This window comes from Schistocerca piceifrons, chromosome 10, assembly GCF_021461385.2.
Source record: "Schistocerca piceifrons isolate TAMUIC-IGC-003096 chromosome 10, iqSchPice1.1, whole genome shotgun sequence".
Classification (NCBI taxonomy): domain Eukaryota; kingdom Metazoa; phylum Arthropoda; class Insecta; order Orthoptera; family Acrididae; genus Schistocerca; species Schistocerca piceifrons.
In genome coordinates, this window is record NC_060147.1 from 108,836,676 (window position 1) to 108,858,318 (window position 21,643).

Below are 21,643 nucleotides of genomic sequence, written 5' to 3' on the forward strand. Positions count from 1 at the left end.
CAGAAACCAGATGGCAGTTATAAGAGTCGAGGGACATGAAAGGGAAGCAGTGGTTGGGAAGGGAGTGAGACAGGGTTATAGCCTTTCCCCGAAGCTATTAAATCTGTATATTGAGCAAGCAGTAAAGGAAACAAATGAAAAGTTCGGAGTAGGTATTAAAATCCATGGAGAAGAAATAAAAGCTTTGAGGTTCGCCGATGACATTGTAATTCTGTCAGAGACAGCAAAGGACTTGGAAGAGCAGTTGAATGGAATGGATATTGTCTTGAAAGGAGGATATAAGATGAACTCAGCAAAAGCAAAACGTGGATAATGGAATGTAGTCGAATTAAGTCAGGTGATGCTGAGGGAATTAGATTAGGAAATGAGACACTTAAAGTAGTAAAGGAGTTTTGCTGTTTGGGGAGCAAAATAACTGACGATGCTCGAAGTAGAGAGGATATAAAATGTAGACTGGCAACGGCAACGAAAGCGTTTCTGAAGAAGAGAAATTTGTTAACATCGAGTATAGATTTAAGTGTCAGGAAGTCGTTTCTGAAAGTATTTGTATGGAGCGTAGCCATGTATGGAAGTGAAACATGGACGATAACTAGTTTGGACAAGAAGAGAATAGAGGCTTTCGAAATGTTGTGCTACAGAAGAATGCTGAAGATTAGATGGGTAGATCATATAACTAATGAGGAGGTATTGAATAGGATTGGGGAGAAGAGAAGTTTGTGGCACAACTTGACTAGAAGAAAGGATCGGTTGGTAGGACATGTTCTGAAGCATCAAGGGATCACCAATTTAGTATTGGAGGGCAGCGTGGAGGGTAAAAATCGTAGAGGGAGACCAAGAGATGAATACAGCAAGCAGATTCAGAAGGATGTAGGCTGCAGTAGGTACTGGGAGATGAAGAAGCTTGCACAGGATAGAGTAACATGGAGAGCTGCATCAAACCAATCTCAGGACTGAAGACCACAACAACAACAAACAACAGATGTCTCTTCGGATTCAGTACGATGTCTTATAGAGCATACTCTGATACCGCAGATTTCTCAGGGTACCAAAGGCGAAATCATCTGCCAGACACTTAAGTGTGATTTGCGGAGTATCCATGTACATGTACATGTAGAGGTAGGTGTAGATCTAACGTGTTCTACGCAGCTCTGTTCAATAGCGGGCATACGCACAGTCTGTCCGATATGAAACTGTCAACACCCGCTCGGTATTTTCTATGCTCCTGGCTTCTGTGGTCTACATCGCCTTTCACAGATCTCATGAGCTGTCGAATTTTTGTTGGATCCGTGAAGAGCGAATCAATTTTATGCCTCTTCCGGGGCCGACTAATGTTTCCTGTTACTGAGCCACATAATGGCTAAGAGAGGAAATATTTTGAAGTATCTGAGGTATGGTGCTCGAGACTCGTTCTACATCTACATCTCCATGACTACTGTGCCTTATGCCTGGTAGAGGGCTCATCGAACCGAGGTAATTCATCATGTTCAAACACAGTATATGTTCCACAATCCAACTGCAAATCGACGTTAGTCATTTCGGACTGTAATTCAGTGGATTACTCTTATTCACTTTCTTGGGCACTGGTGCGTGCGGCTGTACAGTCGCACCAAAAAGTATTGGCACACGTGCGTATTTATCGTTGCTGGTTACAAACGCCGCACCTTCCGCTACACAGCACATGTACGTGCTATCTCACATACCAGACGTTACAATTCTGCCCACAGTGCCTACCATTAACAAAGAAATGCAGTGTTGAGGGCAAACATGCATCTCCCCTGCACACAAAAAGTATTGGCACAGAGCGTGGCTTCTCGGTATATTGCTGGGTTTTCAGGTACCGGAACGCCATCTGCTGACGCAATAGACACTGCGTGTTGTTGGCGACCCAGTCGTTAGTTTGTTGCTGTATTGCGTGATAGCGGTCAGTTTGGGGCCGAAAAAGAAGTAACATTCAGTGGCGTTGCGTGAGAGAGTGGTATTGCTCCATTCACAAGGGAGAAGCTATCGACAAATCAGAGCAGAGGTTTCTGTTAGCTACACCACGCTACGAGCCAGCTTTCATAAATATAAAGAGACTGGAACAACAGTGAATAAGTGTCGTCCTGGACGGTCAAAACCGAGAGCGTCGCCGTATCATCACACTTGCTCGGAAGGAACCTGCTATAAGTGCAGCAACCGTTGCTGAGGTTGTTCAGACAGTCCTCCGACAAGAGGTAAGTGTTCAAACTATACGAAATGTGTTGAATGAGGCTGACATACATGGGCGTTCTCCCAGGAAAAAGCCATACATATCGGAAATTAACCGACAGAAACGCCTGCAGTTTGTCAGGGACTACATCAGCAAGCCGATGGAGTTTTGGAACACTGTGATATTTAGGGACGAATCGAAGATCAATGTGTTCGGATTTGATGCAAGAAAGAAAGTTTGGCGCAAGGCGAATACGCACCTCGACATCAAACACATGCATCCCACAGTCAAACACGGTGGACGGTATCATGGTCTGGGGCTGTATGGCGGCGTCCGGCGTTGGAAACCTAGCTATAAACCACGGTACAATGGGTCATATGAGATACATCGACGTGTTGCGAGGTAATTTACACGCTAGTGCGCAGACATTGGGCCTTACTGGGGTGTTTAATTTCCAGCAAAACAACGACCCAAAACATACCGCCATGAAAACCCGGGTGTGGTTACTGTACAATGCCCCAAGAAGGGTTCTAACACCACGTCAGAGACCTGATTTGAACCCCATTGAGAACCTGTGAGCTGATCTTGACACATAAGTCAGAAAAAGGCGTCCGTACGGTAAAAACGACTTGGAAAAAGTGCTCCTGGAGGAATGGGCGAAAATTACCCCTGATACCGCCCAGAATTTAATACAAAGCATTCCTAGGCGTTTACGTGCTGTTACAGATGCTAAAGGCATGCACACCAGCTATTAGAAGGTGAACATCAATGAAGAGAACGAACAAACTGTCCGATTCATAAGCGTGTACCAATACTTTTGGGATGCAGAAGAGCGATGTTTATTTTCATAACACTTTATGTTACTTTACGGACAGGTGATTTGGACATATTTGTAACCTATGTAATGTAAGGTGGCACGTGTTTGGGTTCTGTTCTGAAATATATGTTTCGTTTAACCTACAACCACTAAAATATGACTGTGCCAATACTTTTTGGTGCGACTGCATATGATTGCTAAGTAAGTAGGTATTATATCAGCGCCGGCCGGAGTGGCCGAGTGGTTCTAGGCGCTACAGTCTGGAACCGCCCGACCTCTACAGTCGCAGGTTCGAATCCTGCCTTGGGCATGGATGTGTGTGATGTCCTTAGGTTAGTTAGGTTTAAGTAGTTCTAAGTTCTAGGGGACTGATGACCTCAGAAGTTAAGTCCCATAGTGCTCAGAGCCATTTGAACCAATTATTGTACCAGCATACCCTGAAAGGAACCGAACTGATATACACTCTCGACCAGAAGTGTTGCCTTAAGTCATTTAAGCTGTTTCGCTACATCGAGGATATCTATTTCCAAATTACTCACGTTGGCACCAGCTCTTGATTCGAATTCTGCAATATTTACTTCGTCTTCGTTTGTCAAGGAATTTCGGAAAACAGCATTTAGTAATTCAGCTTTAGTAGCAATGTCATCAATAACATTACCATTGCTATTGCGCAGTGAAGATACGTCTTGCTGCTTGCGTACTTTACATACGACCAGAATCTCCTTGGGTTTTCTGCCAGATTGCGAGGCCCAATTTAGTTGTGGTCAATATTAAAAGCATCTCGCATAAGATCGCACTAAATTTCGAAGTTTCTGTATAACTTGGCCAATCTTTTATGCGTTCTTTTAAATTTGGCACGCTTTCTCCGTTGCTTCTGCAAAAGCGGTCTGAACTGTTTTGTGAATCGTGGGAGACCAGTACAGTCTCTAATTAGTTTATATACTCTATATCTCTCAATTACGACACTATTTCTTTGAATCTGAACCACATCTGGTGTACGCTTATACAGCCAAACTGGAAGGAATGGAGTTTGTCTCTTAGGAAGGCATCAAATAAATTTTATCTGCTTTCTACAATAGACATATTTAAATATAAATTGCACAGATAGAGCCCCCGAGTAAGAAGTGCTGCAAGCAATTGGCTAAGGTCGTTTAGGAGCTAACAGAGAGAAGAAGAAACGAGTACAGTGTTCACATTACCAGTTCCTTACATATATCTTCGAAAGAACGTTACGATAGCTCGAGAAAGAACGTGACTGGTGTTTTCAAAACAAGCTATACATAATGCAGAAACGAAGAGGTTACAGGGTTGTACAAAAATATGGAAAAACCGCGATAAATGTGTGCTTGGCATCTACATCTACATCTACATCCATACTCCGCAAGCCACCTGATGGCGTGTTGCGGAGGGTACCTCTATCGGTTCTCCCTTCTATTCCAGTCCCGTGTTGTGGCGCATGTAAAACAGTTTCTCACCTGGCGGGGTAGGCGGGATAGACGTGTATCTTGGCAATGTGGACTGCAGGCTTCTGGAAGATCTTGCCGGTGAACTGGCGTAGCAGGTAGGCCTTGGCATGCAGCAGCGACGCGATCCCAGGAATCAGCCACCCGGAGCACAGCGGCACCAGCGCCGCCAGCAGCAGCGGCGTCCACTGAAACACGAGCGTGCAAACTATACTCCTGATGATGAAATAGGCGGCCGAAACGCCAGCCCCAAAATATCTCTGTGACACAGTAGCAATGACGCTAGCTCAGGTGGCAGCCATCCCGAGCAAAGTTACAACAGTAACAGTGGCGTCCCCTCAAAGTGAAGTGCCCAAACTGTGACCCTGATGATGGGCCACAGGGGAGAAATACCAGCAAAAAGAGTGAAGCCCCCTGGAAGGTAGGAGCAAACGAAATTAAACTTCACGCATTGAGAAGATTCTTGGTGTTCTTTCAGTGACTGCAAACCCCACTCAAATTTGGAAAGAACATGGCAGTAAGGCGTTGCAACCATTCTGACCTGGATGCATTCACTGATTCGGTTGGGAAGGGCTTCATAAGGCCGTTGTATCCTCTCATGAGGCGAGCAGCCCCACAACTATCGTAAGTGATCCTCGATATAGTTGGTACAGGCACAAGCTGGTCGCACATTGGGGACCTTGTTGGTCAGAAGAGGATCTCATAATCATGCTGACGCTTCATAGAGATATGTGTATGCATGGGTGGATACAGTCCTGTTGAAAAATGGGACCATGATACCGTCACTTGAGATGTAACACTTGAATATCTGTGATGTAACCATTTCCCTATCTGAGTTCCCACAGCCACTACCAACCGTGACCTGAAGTCACACTCGATGGCTTCCCACACCATGATGCCAAGCGTAACACCAATGTTCCTCTCTAAGGCACTGGAAGGATGGCATCTCTCCCAAGTTTGCTGCCATACATGCTGAGGATGTAGTGCAGTGCCCTAATTCGCCACTGGCCACTATGCGACGTCACTGATCAGCAGTTCACGCTTCCATATCACAGCACCACTCAGTACAAAGTGTGGCGTAGGGTTAAAGGCAGCCTATGCATGCACAGGAATTCCTTGCTAAGGCTGCTGCTAGTCTGTGATCGATGGTGCAGTATGACACAGAATAACCCACAAATCAGGATATTGCACAATTCGACCACTTCGCCACATAGCGCCCCACAATGAGATCCTTTCAAAACACTGCCAGGTGCTGATGATTGTGTCTCACATGAGTAAACACCATTTCCGCATTCTTCATAGCGATCTATATCTGCATCCATACTCCGCAAGCCACCTGCCGGTGTGTGGCAGAGGGTACCTTGAGTACCTCTATCGGTTCTCCCTTCTATTCCAGTCTCGTATTGTTCGTGGAGAGAAAGATTGTCGGTATGCCTCTGTGTGGGCTCTAATCTCTCTGATTTTATCCTCATGGTCTCTTCGCGAGATATACGTCGGAGGGAGCAATATACTGCTCGGCTCCTCGGTGAAGATATGTTCACGGAACTTCAACAAAAGCCTGTACCGATCTACTGAGCGTCTCTCTTACAGAGTCTTCCACTGGAGTTTATCTATCATCTCCATAACGCTTTCGCGATTACTAAATGATCCTGTAACGAAGCGCACTGCTCTCTGTTGGATCTTCTCCATCTCTTCTATCAACCCAATCTGCTATGGATCCCACACCGGTGAGCAGTATTCAAGCAGTGGGCGAACAAGTGCACTGTAACCTACTTCCTTTGTTTTCGGACTGCATTTCCTTAGGATTCTTCCAATGAATCTGTCTGGCATCTACTTTGCCAACGATTAATTTTATATAGTCATCCAACATCTATCGCTGTTCACGCCCATAGTATACCCTACCAGGCCTCGTAACAACACTAAACACGAACAACACTAGTGCACTCTGTAGGTTCTCCTATCACTTTGTCAGGCAGTATATATGAGACAGGTAGAACGATGCCAGGCCATACAGCAGTCACCCGGAGCGCGGTTGAGCCGGCGCCATAACCGACAGCTCCACGAAACACGATTGTGGAAACTGTACTGCTGATGGTGAGCTGTTAGAGCGAAACACCAACTCCAGAAATACGAGGTGCATTCAAGTTCTAAGGCCTCAGATTTTTTTTCTAATTAACTACTCACCCGAAATCGATGAAACTGGCGTTACTTCTCGACGTAATCACCCTGCTGACGTACACATTTTTCACAATGCTGACGCCATGATTCCATGGCAGCGGCGAAGGCTTCTTTAGGAGTCTGTTTTGATCACTGGAAAATCTCTGAGGCAATAGCAGCATGGCTGGTGAATGTGCGGCCACGGAGAGTGTCTTTCATTGTTGGAAAAAGCCAAAAGTCACTAGGAGCCAGGTCAGGTGAGTAGGGAGCATGAGGAATCACTTCAAAGTTGTTATCACGAAGAAACTGTTGCGTAACGTTAGCTCAATGTGCGGGTGCATTGTCTTGGTGAAACAGCACATGCGCAGCCCTTCCCGGACGTTTTTGTTGCAGTGCAGGAAGGAATTTGTTCTTCAAAACATTTTCGTAGGATGCACCTGTTACCATAGTGCCCTTTGGAACGCAATGGGTAAGGATTACGCCCTCGCTGTCCCAGAACATGGACACCATCATTTTTTCAGCACTGGCGGTTACCCGAAATTTTTTTGGTGGCAGTGAATCTGCGTGCTTCCATTGAGCTGACTGGCGATTTGTTTCTGGATTGAAAAATGGCATCCACGTCTCATCCATTGTCACAACCGACGAAAAGAAAGTCCCATTCATGCTGTCATTGCGCGTCAACATTGCTTGGCAACATGCCACACGGGCAGCCATGTGGTCGTCCGTCAGCATTCGTGGCACCCACCTGGATGACACTTTTCGCATTTTCAGGTCGTCATGCAGGTTTGTGTGCACAGAACCCACAGAAATGCCATCTCTGGAGGCGATCTGTTCAACAGTCATTCGGCGATCCCCCAAAACAATTCTCTCCATTTTCTCGATCGTGTCGTCAGACCGGCTTGTGCGAGCCCGAGGTTGTTTCGGTTTGTTGTCACACGATGTTCTGCCTTCATTAAACTGTCGCACCCATGAACGCACTTCCGACACATCCATAACTCCATCACCACATGTCTCCTTCAACTGTCGATGAATTTCAACTGATTTCACACCACGCAAATTCAGAAAACGAATGATTGCACGCTGTTCAAGTAAGGAAAACGTCGCCATTTTAAGTATTTAAAACAGTTCTGATTCTCGCCGCTGGCGGTAAAATTCCATCTGCCATACGGTGGTGTCATCTCTGGGACGTATTGACAATGAACGCGGCCTCATTTTAAAACAATGCGCATGTTTCTATATCTTTCCAGTCCGGAGAAAAAAAAATCGGAGGTCTTAGAACTTGAATGCACCTCGTATGAGCGAAGCAGAAAACGTTCACACATGTGGGTGGTGCAATTCATGTGTCTGAACAGTACTGCTAGACTGCTATGGGGAAGTGTAGGAGATGTACAAGTGGCATTCAATAAGTAATGCAACATACTTCTTTCTGAAAGCAGGTTGGTTTTATTTTGGCTAAAAAACCGTGTTTTTAAACATAATCTCCATTCAGTGCAATAGTCGTACACCACTTTACTGGGAGGGCCTTTATGTCAACATAGTACCACCCTACTGGGTGACGTCGGAGCGAACGTCTTGCTGCATCACCCACACACTGCTTCCCGAGGAATGCATCCTCCAGTGGGCCAAACAGATGGAAATTGGAAAGTGCGAGATCTGGGCTGTAGGGTGGATGAGGAAGAACTGTCCGCTGATGTTCAGTGAGCTCCTCTCGGGTGCGCAGACTTGTGCGTTGTTCGTTTGTATTTTTGAGTCGTCGAACACCCAAAACTCGCTTCTTCAATTTTTCTGAGGGCAACACAATACACTTCCGAGTTGATCGTTGCACCACGAGGAGGGATATCAAACAGAATAACCGCTTGAGGACCCCAGAAACCTGTTACCATAAGTTTACCAGCTGTGGGTGCGGCTTTGAACTTTTTTTTTTCGGAGGACGGGTGGTGTGGCGCCGCTACATGGAACGCCGTTTTGTTTCTACAAAAAATGGTTCAAATGGCTCTGAGCACTATGGGACTTAACTGCTGAGCTCATCAGTCCCCTAGAACTAGAACTACTTAAACCTAACTAACCTAAGGACATCACACACTTCCATGCCCGAAGCAGGATTCCAACGTGCGACCGTAGAGGCCGTGCGGCTCCAGACTTTTGTTTCTACACTACTGGCCATTAAAATTGCAACACCACGAAGGTGACGTGCTACAGACGCGAAATTTAACCGACACGAAGAAGATGCTCTGATATGCAGATGATTAGCTTTTCAGAGCATTGACACAAGGTTGGCGCCGATGGCGACACCTACAACGTCCTGACACCAGGAAGTTTCCAACCGATATCTCAGACACAAACAGCAGTTGACCGGCGTTCCCTGGTGAAACGTCGTTGTGATGCCTCGTGTAAGGAGGAGAAATGTGTACCATCACGTTTGATAAAGGTCGGATTGCTATCGCGATTGCGGTGTATCGTATCGCGACATTGCTGCTCGCGTTGGTCGAGATACAATGGCTGTTAGCAGAAAATGGAATCGGTGGTTTCAGGAGGGTAATACGGAACGCCGTGCTGGAACCCAACGGCCTCGTATCACTAGCAGTCGAGATGACAGGCGTTTTATCCCGATGGCTGTAACGGATCGTGCAGCCACGTCTCGAGCCCTGAGTCAACAGATGGCGACGTTTGCTAGACAACAACCATCTGCACGAACAGTTCGACGACGTTTGCAGCAGCATGGACTATCAGCTCGGAGACTGTGGCTGCAGTTACCCTTAACGCTGCAACACAGACAGGAGCGCCTGCGATGGTGTACTCAACGGCGAACCTGGGTCCATGAAAGACAAAACGTCATTTTTTCGGATGAATCCAAGTTCTATTTACAGCATCATGATGGTCGCATCCGTGTTTGGCGACAACGCGGTGAAGGCACATTGGAAGCGTGTATTCGTCATCGCCATACCGGCGTATCACCCAGCGTGATGGGATGGGGTGCCATTGGTTACACGTCCCTGTCACCTCTTGTTCGCATTGACGGCACTTTGAACAGTGGACGTTACATTTTAGATGTGCTACAACCCGTTGGCTGTAACCTCCATTCTATCCCTGCGAAACCCTACATTTCAGAAGGATAATGCACGACCACATGTTGCAGGTCCTACATCGGCCTTTCTGGATACAGAAAATGTTCGACTGCTGCCCTGGCCAGCACATTCTCCAGATCTCTCACCAATTGAAAACGTCTGGTCAATGGTGGCCGAGCAACTGGCCCGTCACAACACGCCAGTCACTACTCTTGATGAACTGTCGTATCGTGTTAAAGCTGCATGGGCAGCTGTCCTGTATACGACATCGAAGCTCTGTCTGACTCAATGCCCAGACGTATCAAGGTCGTTATTACGGCCAGAGGTGGTTGTTCTGGGTACTGACTTCTCAGGATCTATGCACCCAAATTGCGTGAAAATGTAATCACGTGTCAGTTCTAGTATAATATATTTTGTCCAATGAATACCCGTTTATCATCTGCATTTCTTCTTGGTGTAGCAGTTTTAATGGGTAGTGTAGTTCAGTGTTTTGAAGCCATGTTTCATCGCCTGTGACGAAGTTCGACAATAAAATCTCACGATGAGCCTCGTACCGCGCAAGTAATCCAGCACGAGTGGTCCTTCGTTGCCGTTTATGGTCTTTGCTAGGGCGCGAACAACCCAGCCGGCACACACGTTTGAGTACGCCAACTGGTGGACGTGTGTGCACCACCTGCAGATACAACCAGTTGAGCAGCGAGGTGTTTGATAGTGATCCGTCGATCACGTCGCAAGAGAGTGTCCGCACGTTCCAACGTTGCAGGAGTCACGGCTGTGTGCGACCGACCGGCACGCGGGAGATTGGACACGTTTGCGCGACCTTTTTGGATGATCAGAGCCGCCTCGCCCAACCACTCACCGTGCTTTTGTTCACGTCTCCGCAGATATTCTGCAAGCGACTATGAATATGTGCGATGGCCTGTGGCGAAAATAGAGGCACGCATATAGGCGGATACCTCTTCCTCAACATGTGCGTGCTAGTGGATTCCATTCACACCTGTTGTTCACACTGGGCGCCTTTACTCCGTGTGGGGCAAGCTACAGTCGCACGGTGACTAGTCGTAACAATAATATTATCTTGGAACTCTTCCATTTGGTCCGTGTTTGCACAGAAAAACAGTAAATGACGTTGTGGATGACATCGGAAGTTCACTGAGGCTTTTTGCGGATGATGCTGTGGTACATCGAGAGGTAGTAACAATGGGAAATTGTACTCAAATGCAGGAGGATCTGCAGTGAATTGACGCATGGTGCAGGGAATGGCAATTGAATCTCAATGTAGACAAGTGTAATGTGCTGCGTATACATAGAAAGAAAGATCCCTTATCATTTAGCTACAATATAGCAGGTCAGCAAGTGGAAGCAGTTAATACCATAAATTATCTGGGAGTATTAGGAGTGATTTAAAATGGAATGATCATATAAAGTTGATCGTCGGTAAAGCAGATGCCAGACTGAGATTCATTGGAAGAATCCTAAGGAAATGCAATCCGAAAACAAAGGAAGTAGGTTACGGTGCGCTTCTTCGCCCACTGCTCAGCAGTGTGGGATCCGTACCAGATAGGGTTGATAGAAGAGATAGTGAAGATCCAACGGAGAGCAGCGCGCTTCGTTACAGGATCATTTAATAATCGCGAAAGCGTTACGGAGATGATAGATAAACTCTAGTGGAAGACTCTGCAGGAGAGACGCTCAGTAGCTCGGTACGGGCTTTTCTTGAAGTTTCGAGAACATATCTTCACCGAGGAGTCAAGCAGTATATTGTTCGCTCCTACGTATATCTCGCGAAGAGACCATGAGGATAAAGTCAAAGAGATTAGAGCCCACACAGAGGCATACCGACAACCCTTCTTTCCAAGAACAATGCGAGACTGGAAAAGAAGGGAGAACCGATAGAGGTACTCAAGGTACCCTGCGCCAAACACCGTCAGATGGCTTGCGGAGTATGGATGTAGATGCTGATGTAGATGTAATATCAGACATGGAGTCCGCCATGATGCAAAACACCTTGTTATTCGTTTATTTCTTTAGTATCCCAAACTAGTTTCGGCGACAAATATCACCATCATCAGTCCGTTTTTTTAATTTAAAACATGCAGAAAATGGTATGGTTGTACAAACACAGGAAAACATAATTACATTTTTACAAATCGTCTTTTGAAATATAGTTTTATATTGATACTTTCATACTACCTTATTTATTGTGTGTTACAGCATGTTTCAAGCAATTATTGGCGCTGTTTGTGACATATTTTCTGTGCTCTTTTTTTTCTGTTGCCGTCTTTTTACTTAGGGAACATCATGTCATCTGCAACCATGTGAGCGGCTGTTAGTAAACAAATACTAAAAGGTGAACTTCGTATGTCAGCAGTATATACTTGGGGTTGTAGTAGTGTTGTGGAAACCAGTAATTTTGGTGTGTATTGAGCTGTTGCTTAGCTGTTCGTGTACTCACGTTCGTTGGATGGTATGTGGCTGCTTTTTACACAGAAAAACAAAACTTTTGTTTCTGATCCGGAATATTACGCCATCTTGCTGTTCGCGTGTGTCGCGAGAGGCGTATCGCATGTGGCGAGAAACGTTATGAAAAACTGTAGCGCGAATTACTAAGACTTCTGTTCATTATTTATCTACATCTACATGACTACTCTGCAATTCACATTTAAGTGCTTGGCAGAGGGTTCATCGAACCACAATCATACTATCTCTCTACCATTCCACTCCCGAACAGCGCGCGGGAAAAACGAACACCTAAACCTTTCTGTTCGAGCTCTGATTTCTCTTATTTTATTTTGATGATCATTCCTACCTATGTAGATTGGGCTCAACAAAATATTTTCGCATTCGGAAGAGAAAGTTGGTGACTGAAATTTCGTAAATAGATCTCGCCGCGACGAAAAACGTCTTTGCTTTAATGACTTCCATCCCAACTCGCGTATCTTATCTGCCACACTCTCTCCCCTATTACGTGATAATACAAAACGAGCTGCCCATTTTTGCACCCTCTCTATGTCCTCCGTCAATCCCACCTGGTAAGGATCCCATACCTAACAGAGGACGAACAAGTGTAATGTAAGCTGTCTCTTTAGTGGACTTGTTGCACCTTCTAAGTGTCCTGCCAATGAAACGCAACCTTTGGCTCCCCTTCCCCACAATATTATCTATGTGGTCTTTCCAACTGAAGTTGTTCGTAATTATAACACCCAGGTACTTAGCTGAATTGACAGTCTTGAGAATTGTACTATTTATCGAGTAATCGAATTCCAACGGATTTCTTTTGGAACTCATGTGGATCACCTCACACTTTTCGTTATTTAGCGTCAACTGCCACCTGCCACACCATACAGCAATCTTTTCTAAATCGCTTTGCAACTGATACTGGTCTTCGGATGACCTTACTAGACGGTAAATTACAGCATCACCTGCGAACAACCTAAGAGAGCTGCTCAGATTGTCACCCAGGTCATTTATATAGATCAGGAACAGCAGAGGTCCCAGGACGCTTCCCTGGGGAAGTGTGATGGGGAAGTGGTTCTTTTGCGTGTGTGTGCTTTCTGTTCTGTGTCCTTCGTCAGTTCTCTCAGAGCGGTAAAGAGAGTGTTGTTGCAGAGCGTAGTGTTTTCATTTATTACATTTTTCCCTTCGACTATAGGCTTTTGTATGTGGTAATTTTCTTCTATTGTTAGTTGTCGGTATAGACTGTTGCTGTTTCTCAGAATCTGTAGATCGTAAGGCGCACAGGTGTAAACGTACCTTTACAGTGATATAACTTTGCAGGTACATTTAGTGATATGCGCTGTAAAATGTGTTGCAGATTGAGTTAGAAGTAAAAAATTAAACGTCATGCCTGATGCTGCCGTTTCAGTGCATGGACAGCAAAAGTGAAGTAAGCGATGAAGTTTTTCCTTTCATCATTTTGCGAGGGGTTTCAGCGAAAAATAGTTTCGTGAAGGTGTGAAATTACGCGTGAAATTTGATGGAATTCTGTAAGTCCTCTGATTCTCAAATATTTGACGATTAAAATCCGGCTATTTGCGGCCATCTGTTACGCTGCTTCGTGATAAACACTCAGTTTCTCGCTGTAACACTTGTATTGACTAAACGAAATACCTTTTTAATCTTGTTTCACAAACTTCAGTATTACTGTACGAACTAGGTTTCTGGTCATAAGCCCGTTTCCTGGCACATAACTGATCTCCAAAGATGAGAAACAAGCAAAGCTACATATGACAACTTTTTAAACATTGGATTCTTCACTAACAGAGTTCTTTTGACAATTTTGACCGAATTGTATACGGATTTACAAAATTCGTTAACCTTTTCAGACCCTCTGGCGACAATTGTGTACATTAGCTTTTACTGTATCTTTGCTGCAACTGAAGTATTTTTTCCCAACCTGAGGTACAGATATGTGAATGTTCAACCTTTTCATCTAGCGCAATTGCTGCCAACTGTTGGGCATAACTATGAAAATATCAGCAAGTCATCGTAACAGTGTGCACCAGTTCGGGACCACCAGAATACTCGGATGTGGTTGGTTCTCTCTGTTCCATTGTATGATTGAATATTGTTATTGTTATTTTGTATTGTAATTATTGAATGATCATTTAATTATTTATTACAATAGAGAATATTTCATCAAATGAAGTGTAAAAAGTATGTTTTGGAAACGAGTGCATATTTTTTTATAAATCTTGCATTTAAAATCACAAAAAAATCACCCAAGAGCATTACCAGATAAACAAAAATTTTCCTTCCTCCAGAAAAATTTCAGGTCAGAAAGGAATAGGGTAACATTTACAATGACCGACTAAACATACTTTCATGTAGAGTAATGTACAGGAACGAAATTTTGTTATGTGAAAGAATGCACCAGGCTTTTTCTTCTATTTAGGGGCTGCAATATTGTCTAGAAGGATTGAATATTTGAAATGAATTTGTTGATTCAGTAAGAAAAGTGGGGATACTTACATCTGTTTCTTAATTTCTGAAATTGCTGATTGAGTTTTTCACCCTTTCCCTCCATACATAGGACTTCTTTATCTATGATATATTTGTGCAGAGCTTGGCAAGGATGAATCTGGCTTCCTCAATCTCTAGCTTCTGTGCTCTTGCGGCAGTCTTATAAGTCCTACATTTCATGATCTCTAATTGTTTATCTTTTTAACTGGAGAGACATATACCAACTGTCTATGGTATATAGAACAGCACAGAGAAACCTTTTGCTGCCGGCCGGAGTGGCCGAGCGGTTCTAGGCGCTACAGTATGGAACCGCTCGACCGCTACGGTCTCAGGTTTGAATCCTGCTTCGGGCATGGATGTGTGTGATGTCCTTAGGTTGGCTAGGTTTAAGTAGTTCTAAGTTCTAGGGGACTGATGACCTAAGATATTAAGTCCCATAGTGCTCAGAGCCATTTGAACCAAATCTTTTACTTTTAAAATGTTGCTTTTCCTATTTACCTATAAACGGTAAACTTCAGCAATTCATTTTCGGTCTGTCTAAGCTGTTCACTGGGTACAGTAGGGATCTGGCTTCCTTCTTCAGTTTTTTATTGAGACTTTTGTCAATGGTGGAGTCAGATTCATTGTTTGCGGCTATTGTTTTTATTGTATTGAGATGAAAGGAAACGATAGATCACCCACCCATTCCTGAGCATAACTCCACTCCACTGTCTCTTAAGGCATAGTTATGGTAAATGCTAGCCTGACGTATTTTGTACACATGTTTGATCACAGTTATTGTAACTGATGTCCTAATGAATTCTGTAAATGCACACGTAATTTTATCAAAATTGTCAACAGGGATAACATTTAGGTTTCAAGTCAAGAATCTATAGATTTAAAAAGTTGATATATTTTATCTTTTCTTCGTTCGCATTTTTGTGCTCAGTTACGTATCAGAATATGGGCTTATAACCCGAATCCCGGGTCTCAAAGAGATAATGAAGTTTGTGAAAGAAGGCTTCGAAATTTCGTTTAGTTAACCCAATATACAATTGTTGATGGTGTTGAGACAGCAACCAGCCACAAATTTATTTTAAGTTCCTTTATTAAAAAGGTAGCGTTACCGGTTTCGAATCATCACAATTCATCGTGAGGCGGCTTTCATGCTTTCATTAGAACATGTCGTCTGCTGGATGAAAACTATGAAAACAAGTACTCCAAGCCGAGATTTCACGACAACTATTCAGTAAAAAGCGTACCACATGTTCTAATGAAAGCATGAAACCCGTCTGACGATGAATTGTAATTTTTCGAAACCGGTAACGGTACCTTTTGAATAAAGGAGCTTAAAATAAATTTGTGGCTAGTTGATGTCTCAGCAACATCAAATAACAGCCACAGCGTCCAAACATGTCATCATATGACAAAATTGGACCAATATACAATGTTTCATCAATAACCCACAGCTGAATCAATTTAAATGTAATACTTGACTTGTTGTGTTAAACTTTTGACATAAGATTATACCTCTTAGTGAGCCGAGCATGGCTGGCTGCATTTAGCATTTTTTAAACTCCGTCGACAGTAATGCGTAGCACTGTAAATATAATTTTTGTCGCCCCTGGATGCTGTTGGATAGGCAACCTTTAATCGCAACCTGGTTGCCGACACCTGCTTGCGTTAGTAATACAGACAGTGCCTGTTAGTTGTTATTTGTGATTAATCACGTTGTTACAGCTGCGGCGATTAGTGACAGCAGGAACGTTTTAAGGTTGACGGAGTGTTTAGATTAGATTAGATTTACTTTCATTCCAATTGATCCGTAGTGAGGAGGTCCTCCAGGATGTAGAACATGTCAGAAAAACGACAAATATTTACAACTAAAACAAAGAAGCTAATGTACCATTCCACAGATCCCAAGTGGAATTATCGTCATTTTTTAATGAACAGTATATGAAATAGTCATTTTACAAATACTAATGCTCTGAATTTAAAATAAAGATTTATTATTTATTTATAAGGTAATAAACATGTAATACAACTACTATAATACTTATTTACAATAAACACATTACTGCACTGAAATGGTGCAGAAGTTAGATTGTACACACACACACACACACACACACACACACACACACACACACACACTCACTCAGTCACACACACACACACACACACACACACACACACACACATTTACAATGAACACATTACTGCACTGAAATTTACTGAGAAATTAATCAATGGAGTAGAAGGAGTTGGCCACCAATAAACCCTTTAGGCTTCTCTTAAACTGAATTTCATTGGTTGTTAAGCTTTTCATGGCTGCTGGCAAGTTATTGAAAATGTGAGTTCCTGAATAATGCACACCTTTTTGTAGACTAAGTGACTTTAAATCCTTGTGAAGATTATTCTTATTTCTAGTGTTGATTCCATGAATTGAGCTGTTGGCTTGTCATTTTTAATGACAAATTTCATTAAGGAATTATTGGGTAGCAGTAGTTAGTATCCCTAGTTCCCTAAACAGGCTTCTGCAGGATGTTCTTGAGTTCAAACCACATATAACTTTTACTGCACGTTTTTGTGCCAGGAAAACTTTAGCTTGGCTTGATGAATTACCCCAAAAAATAATCCCATATGACATTATGGAATGAAAGTAAGCACAGTATGCCAGCTTTTTCATTTTTATATCCCCTATGACTGACACAATTCATATTGCAAATAGAGACTTGTTAAGACGCTTCACCAGTGTGCTCTCCCAGTTGAATTTGTTATCAAGCTGTAATCCCATGTGATTTAAGACTGTAATACATCACACATAAAGAAGATCACTTTCTGAAAAGTAATAGTCACATAAATCACTGTTATCGGAAAATCCTCCCTAGAGAGCAGAATCGGGTTTCACGTAAAAGATGTTTTTGGAGACCACGCTGTTTCGCTTCGATATTTTTCGCAGTGGGGCCGTATGTAGTGGGGACGAAAAGCAGAGCAGGAGTCCCGCAGGCGGGCTCTTTGTCCGCTAACTGGACTCCAGACATCCGCCGCTAGCGGTCTGCCCGAGTGTGTTTTGTCCGTGGAATACCTGCCGCGGCCTTGGAGGTGGGTGGGAGGGGGCGTCCACCTGGAATGTGGGGAGTCCGTTCCACGCGCAGTAAACACCGCGTTGCGGTGGGAAAGTGACCCACGGAACAGCACAACACACAGGACAAGTGGTCGAGAGAGGCCGGATCTCAACGAAATTCAGACAGCGGGAGCTCGGTGTGGAAAGTACAGTCAAACTTTTCCACACCGAGTCGAGATACCGCGTGGAAGAAAGCACAGGTCACACCCGTCTACAAGAAAGGTAGCAAAAGTGATATGCGCCTACACCTACATACATACCCCGCAAGCCACCGTACGGTGCGTAGCAGTGGGTACCCTGTAGTCATTTCCCTTCCTGTTATACCCGCAAACAGGGGAAGGGGAAAACGACTATCTACCAGGTGTACCGATATGAAATGAGCGTTAAGATACAAATGTGTCGATGGGGAACATTTGTTGTGAACGAGCCTCAATTTTTGTTTGTTTGTTTGCTTTTTATGACATCTGTCAAAGATATTTAGCATACATCAAGTCATGGAACAAACATCATCATATGTTTTCATAGTGTTAACAATGTCGAATTTTGTACCAGAAAGTGATGATTTCCGGAAAGCATTAATTTTTTGTTTTCATTTGAAAAAAAAGTGCTGCAGAGTCGCATCGAATGCTTGTCGAGGCATATATATGGTGATCATGCTCTATCAGAAGCAACACGCAAAAGATGGTTTCAACGGTTCAGAAATAATGATTTTGATGTAAGAAGTGAAGAACGTGGAAGACCACCAAAAACGTTCGAAGACGCAGAATTGCAAGCAATAATGGATGAAGATGATACTTTGAGTCAGAAGCAAATGGCAGCAATGCTAAATGTTGCACAACAAACAATTTATGCCCGTTTGAAAGCTATGGGAAAGATCCAAAAGTGTCGAAAATGAGTGCCACATGAATTGAATGAAAGACAGATGGAAAACCGAAAAACCATTTGTCAAATTTTGCTTCAAAGACATGAAAGAAAATCAATTTTGCATCGAATTGTTACTGGCGATGAAAAATGGATTTATTTTAAGAGTCCTAAACGGGGAAAATCATGGGTTAATCCGGGACAACCATCAACATCGACTGCAAAACCAGATCGATTCGGCAAGAAGACAATGCTCTGTGTTTGGTCGGATCAGAAAGGTGTGGTGTATCATGAGCTTCTAAAACCCGGTGAAATTGTGAATACTAATCGCTACAGACAACAAATGATCAATTTGAACTATGCATTGATCAAAAAACGACCAGAATTGGCCAGAAGACATGCCAAAGTAATTTTTTTTCATGACAATGCACCTGCACACAAAGCAAAACTGGTTCAGGATATAATCAAAACCCTTGGCTGGGAGCTGCTACCCCACCCGCCGTGTTCACCAGACTTAGCCCCTTCTGACTATCATTTGTTTTCATCAATGGGACACGCATTGGCTGAGGAACACTTCGATCCCTACGAAGAAGTCGAGAATTGGGTGTCTGATTGGTTTGATTCAAAAGACGAAAATATCTATTGGCGTGGTGTCCACAAATTGCCAGAAAGGTGGTCAAAATGTATAGAAAGCAATGGTCAGTACTTTGAATAAAATGTTTTTACTTTTCAGTTCAAAATTAGTGTTTCATTTTAACAAAAGAACGCTCATTTCATATCGGTACGCCTGGTATATGCCTCTGTACGAGCCCTAATTTCTCACACCTTATCTTCATGGTCCTCACGCGAAATGTACTTTGGCGGCAGTAGTATCAATCAGCGGTCAGCGTCAAATTCACAATAGTGTCTCGCTAAAAAAAAAACCTTGTCTTCCCTCCATCTGAGTTCACGAAGCCTCTCCGTAGTACCTGGGTGCTGATCGAACCTACAGGTAACAAATCTAGCACCACGCCAATCCGATCTGCTGAGCATCCCAAACACTAACAGTACTCAAGAATCGGTCACAATAGTGTCCTTTAGAGATAAGCCTCACTTTCCTAAAATTCTCCCAATAAAACGAAGTCTTCCCTACTACCAACGCGACATGGTTATTCCATTTCATATCGCGATGTTAGGAAGAATTCCACTAAAAGGTGGTAAAATTGCTGTTTATTGAAAGACAACCGGTTTCATGGCCTAAAGCCGCATCATCAGGTGGAACCTAGGTAATAAAAAGCGAAGTAGTGTGTCACCACATTTTGTGGAAATTAAAATTAATAAAGGAATGTATAAATATACCCACAACTTTAAAAGATCATACCCATACCTATGGTTCCTAGTCAAAAGTTACCGTTCGGTGAATATTGTCATTACTATGGCGCAGTATGCGATTTGTGCTTTTACCAGTGGGGGGGGGGGGGGGGGGATGTCTTAGGGGGTTAGTATAATTACATATGTTACTAGCTTGGACCGTGGCGTTACCCATGGTTAAATAGTTATTTATAAATAGATGTTAATGCCGAAACTCACTAATCACGCGTATGCATTATCAGAAAAGCCATCCCTTGTTATATCTTTAAAAGCACATTATAGGTAAAGCTTATTTACAAAATTCTTCTACATACAGGTATACGACGGGAATTCAAAAAGTAGAGGCACATTTGTGAAAAGCTGCACTTATTCTGATGATAGAAAACTGAAACCTGCGTTTTTTTCTACGTAACCTCCCTGGACTTCAATGCAGTTTTCCCGACGTTTTACGAGTTTTTTTTTAATTTCATCAGAAAATACGTTTATCGGTTGCATCTGTAACCAATTTTGTACCGCAGCAATGACGTCTTCATCACTTTCAAATCTTCTCCCCTGTAGTGCTTCCATTAAGGGTCCAAACATGTGAAAATCACTTGGGGCCAGGTCTATACTGTATGGTGGATGTTCCAGCACCTCGAATCTCAACTCCTTTATTGCGTCGGCTGGCAGACTGTGGGTGAGCGTTATCTTGCTGCAGGATGACACCTCTTCACAGTTTTCCACGACGTTTGAATCTGATTGCAGGTTTTAGTTTCGTACGCAACACATCACATCCACCATACAATACAGATCTGGCTCTAAAGCCTCGTTTACGCTGTGGCGACGTCTTGCAACATTGTGGCATGCTACGGAAATGTGGCGTGCGTCGTCTTGTAGCATGCTACAACAGGCAACATCTTGCGGCGTATGTTGCATGCGGCAGGTTAATTTATACCTAAGCAACAGAATTTGTGCCACACGTGTGTCGGTCTTGCAGTATAAAGGATGATAAAGTATCGCAGCGGCGGACTACATGGTACTTGCACATGCAGCTAACAACGGAAATGAAAACCAAAGGAAAAGAAATCGATGGTGGAAGAGAAGAGTATTTAAAGAAGGTCCACGAAATAGTATCCTAGGAACTAGAAGCAGACGATGGTGCGTTATTTAGTAATGTGCGCTTTCGTCCCAGGTGCGTTAGTCCGCGCCATACCGTTGCCAAAAGGTGGCCTAACGGTAAATGTTCGCACAGGTACCGGGCCCGTCACCACGCTGTGGCAGGACCCGGGGTGAGAATTTCAGCCCCCACCTCACCCAACTCCGCGGTACGACTGCTGCGGTATGACTGCCACCCTACTTCCCTCGCAAGCTCGCAAGTAAACGGATGACGCACCTTAGAAGAAAGCAACAATGACAACATGAGAATGACGATTTAGTTCTAAATGTTTTGAAATGCTAATGAAAACCCAGTTCTAAGCAAAGAAGGGAAAGCAGAAAGGTGGAAGGAGTATATAGAGGGTCTATACAAGGGCGATGTACTTGAGGACAATATTATGGAAATGGAAGAGGATGTAGATGAAGATGAAATGGGAGATATGATACTGCGTGAAGAGTTTGACAGAGCACTGAAAGACCTGAGTCGAAACAAGGCCCCCGAAGTAGACAACATTCCACTGGAACTACTGACGGTCTTGG

At 43.7% G+C, this 21,643-nt stretch overlaps 1 protein-coding gene across 1 annotated transcript in view; it reads right to left on the reverse strand.

Moving 5' to 3' along the window:
• The window catches only part of LOC124719095 (extensin-like), a 97,997-nt gene that overhangs the window by 27,155 nt on the left and 49,199 nt on the right, over positions 1-21,643 (reverse strand). Inside the window, exon 2 of the mRNA XM_047244788.1 lies at positions 4,481-4,656. Coding sequence (XP_047100744.1) covers positions 4,481-4,656 — 176 coding nt within the window. The remainder of the gene's footprint in view (positions 1-4,480; positions 4,657-21,643) is intronic.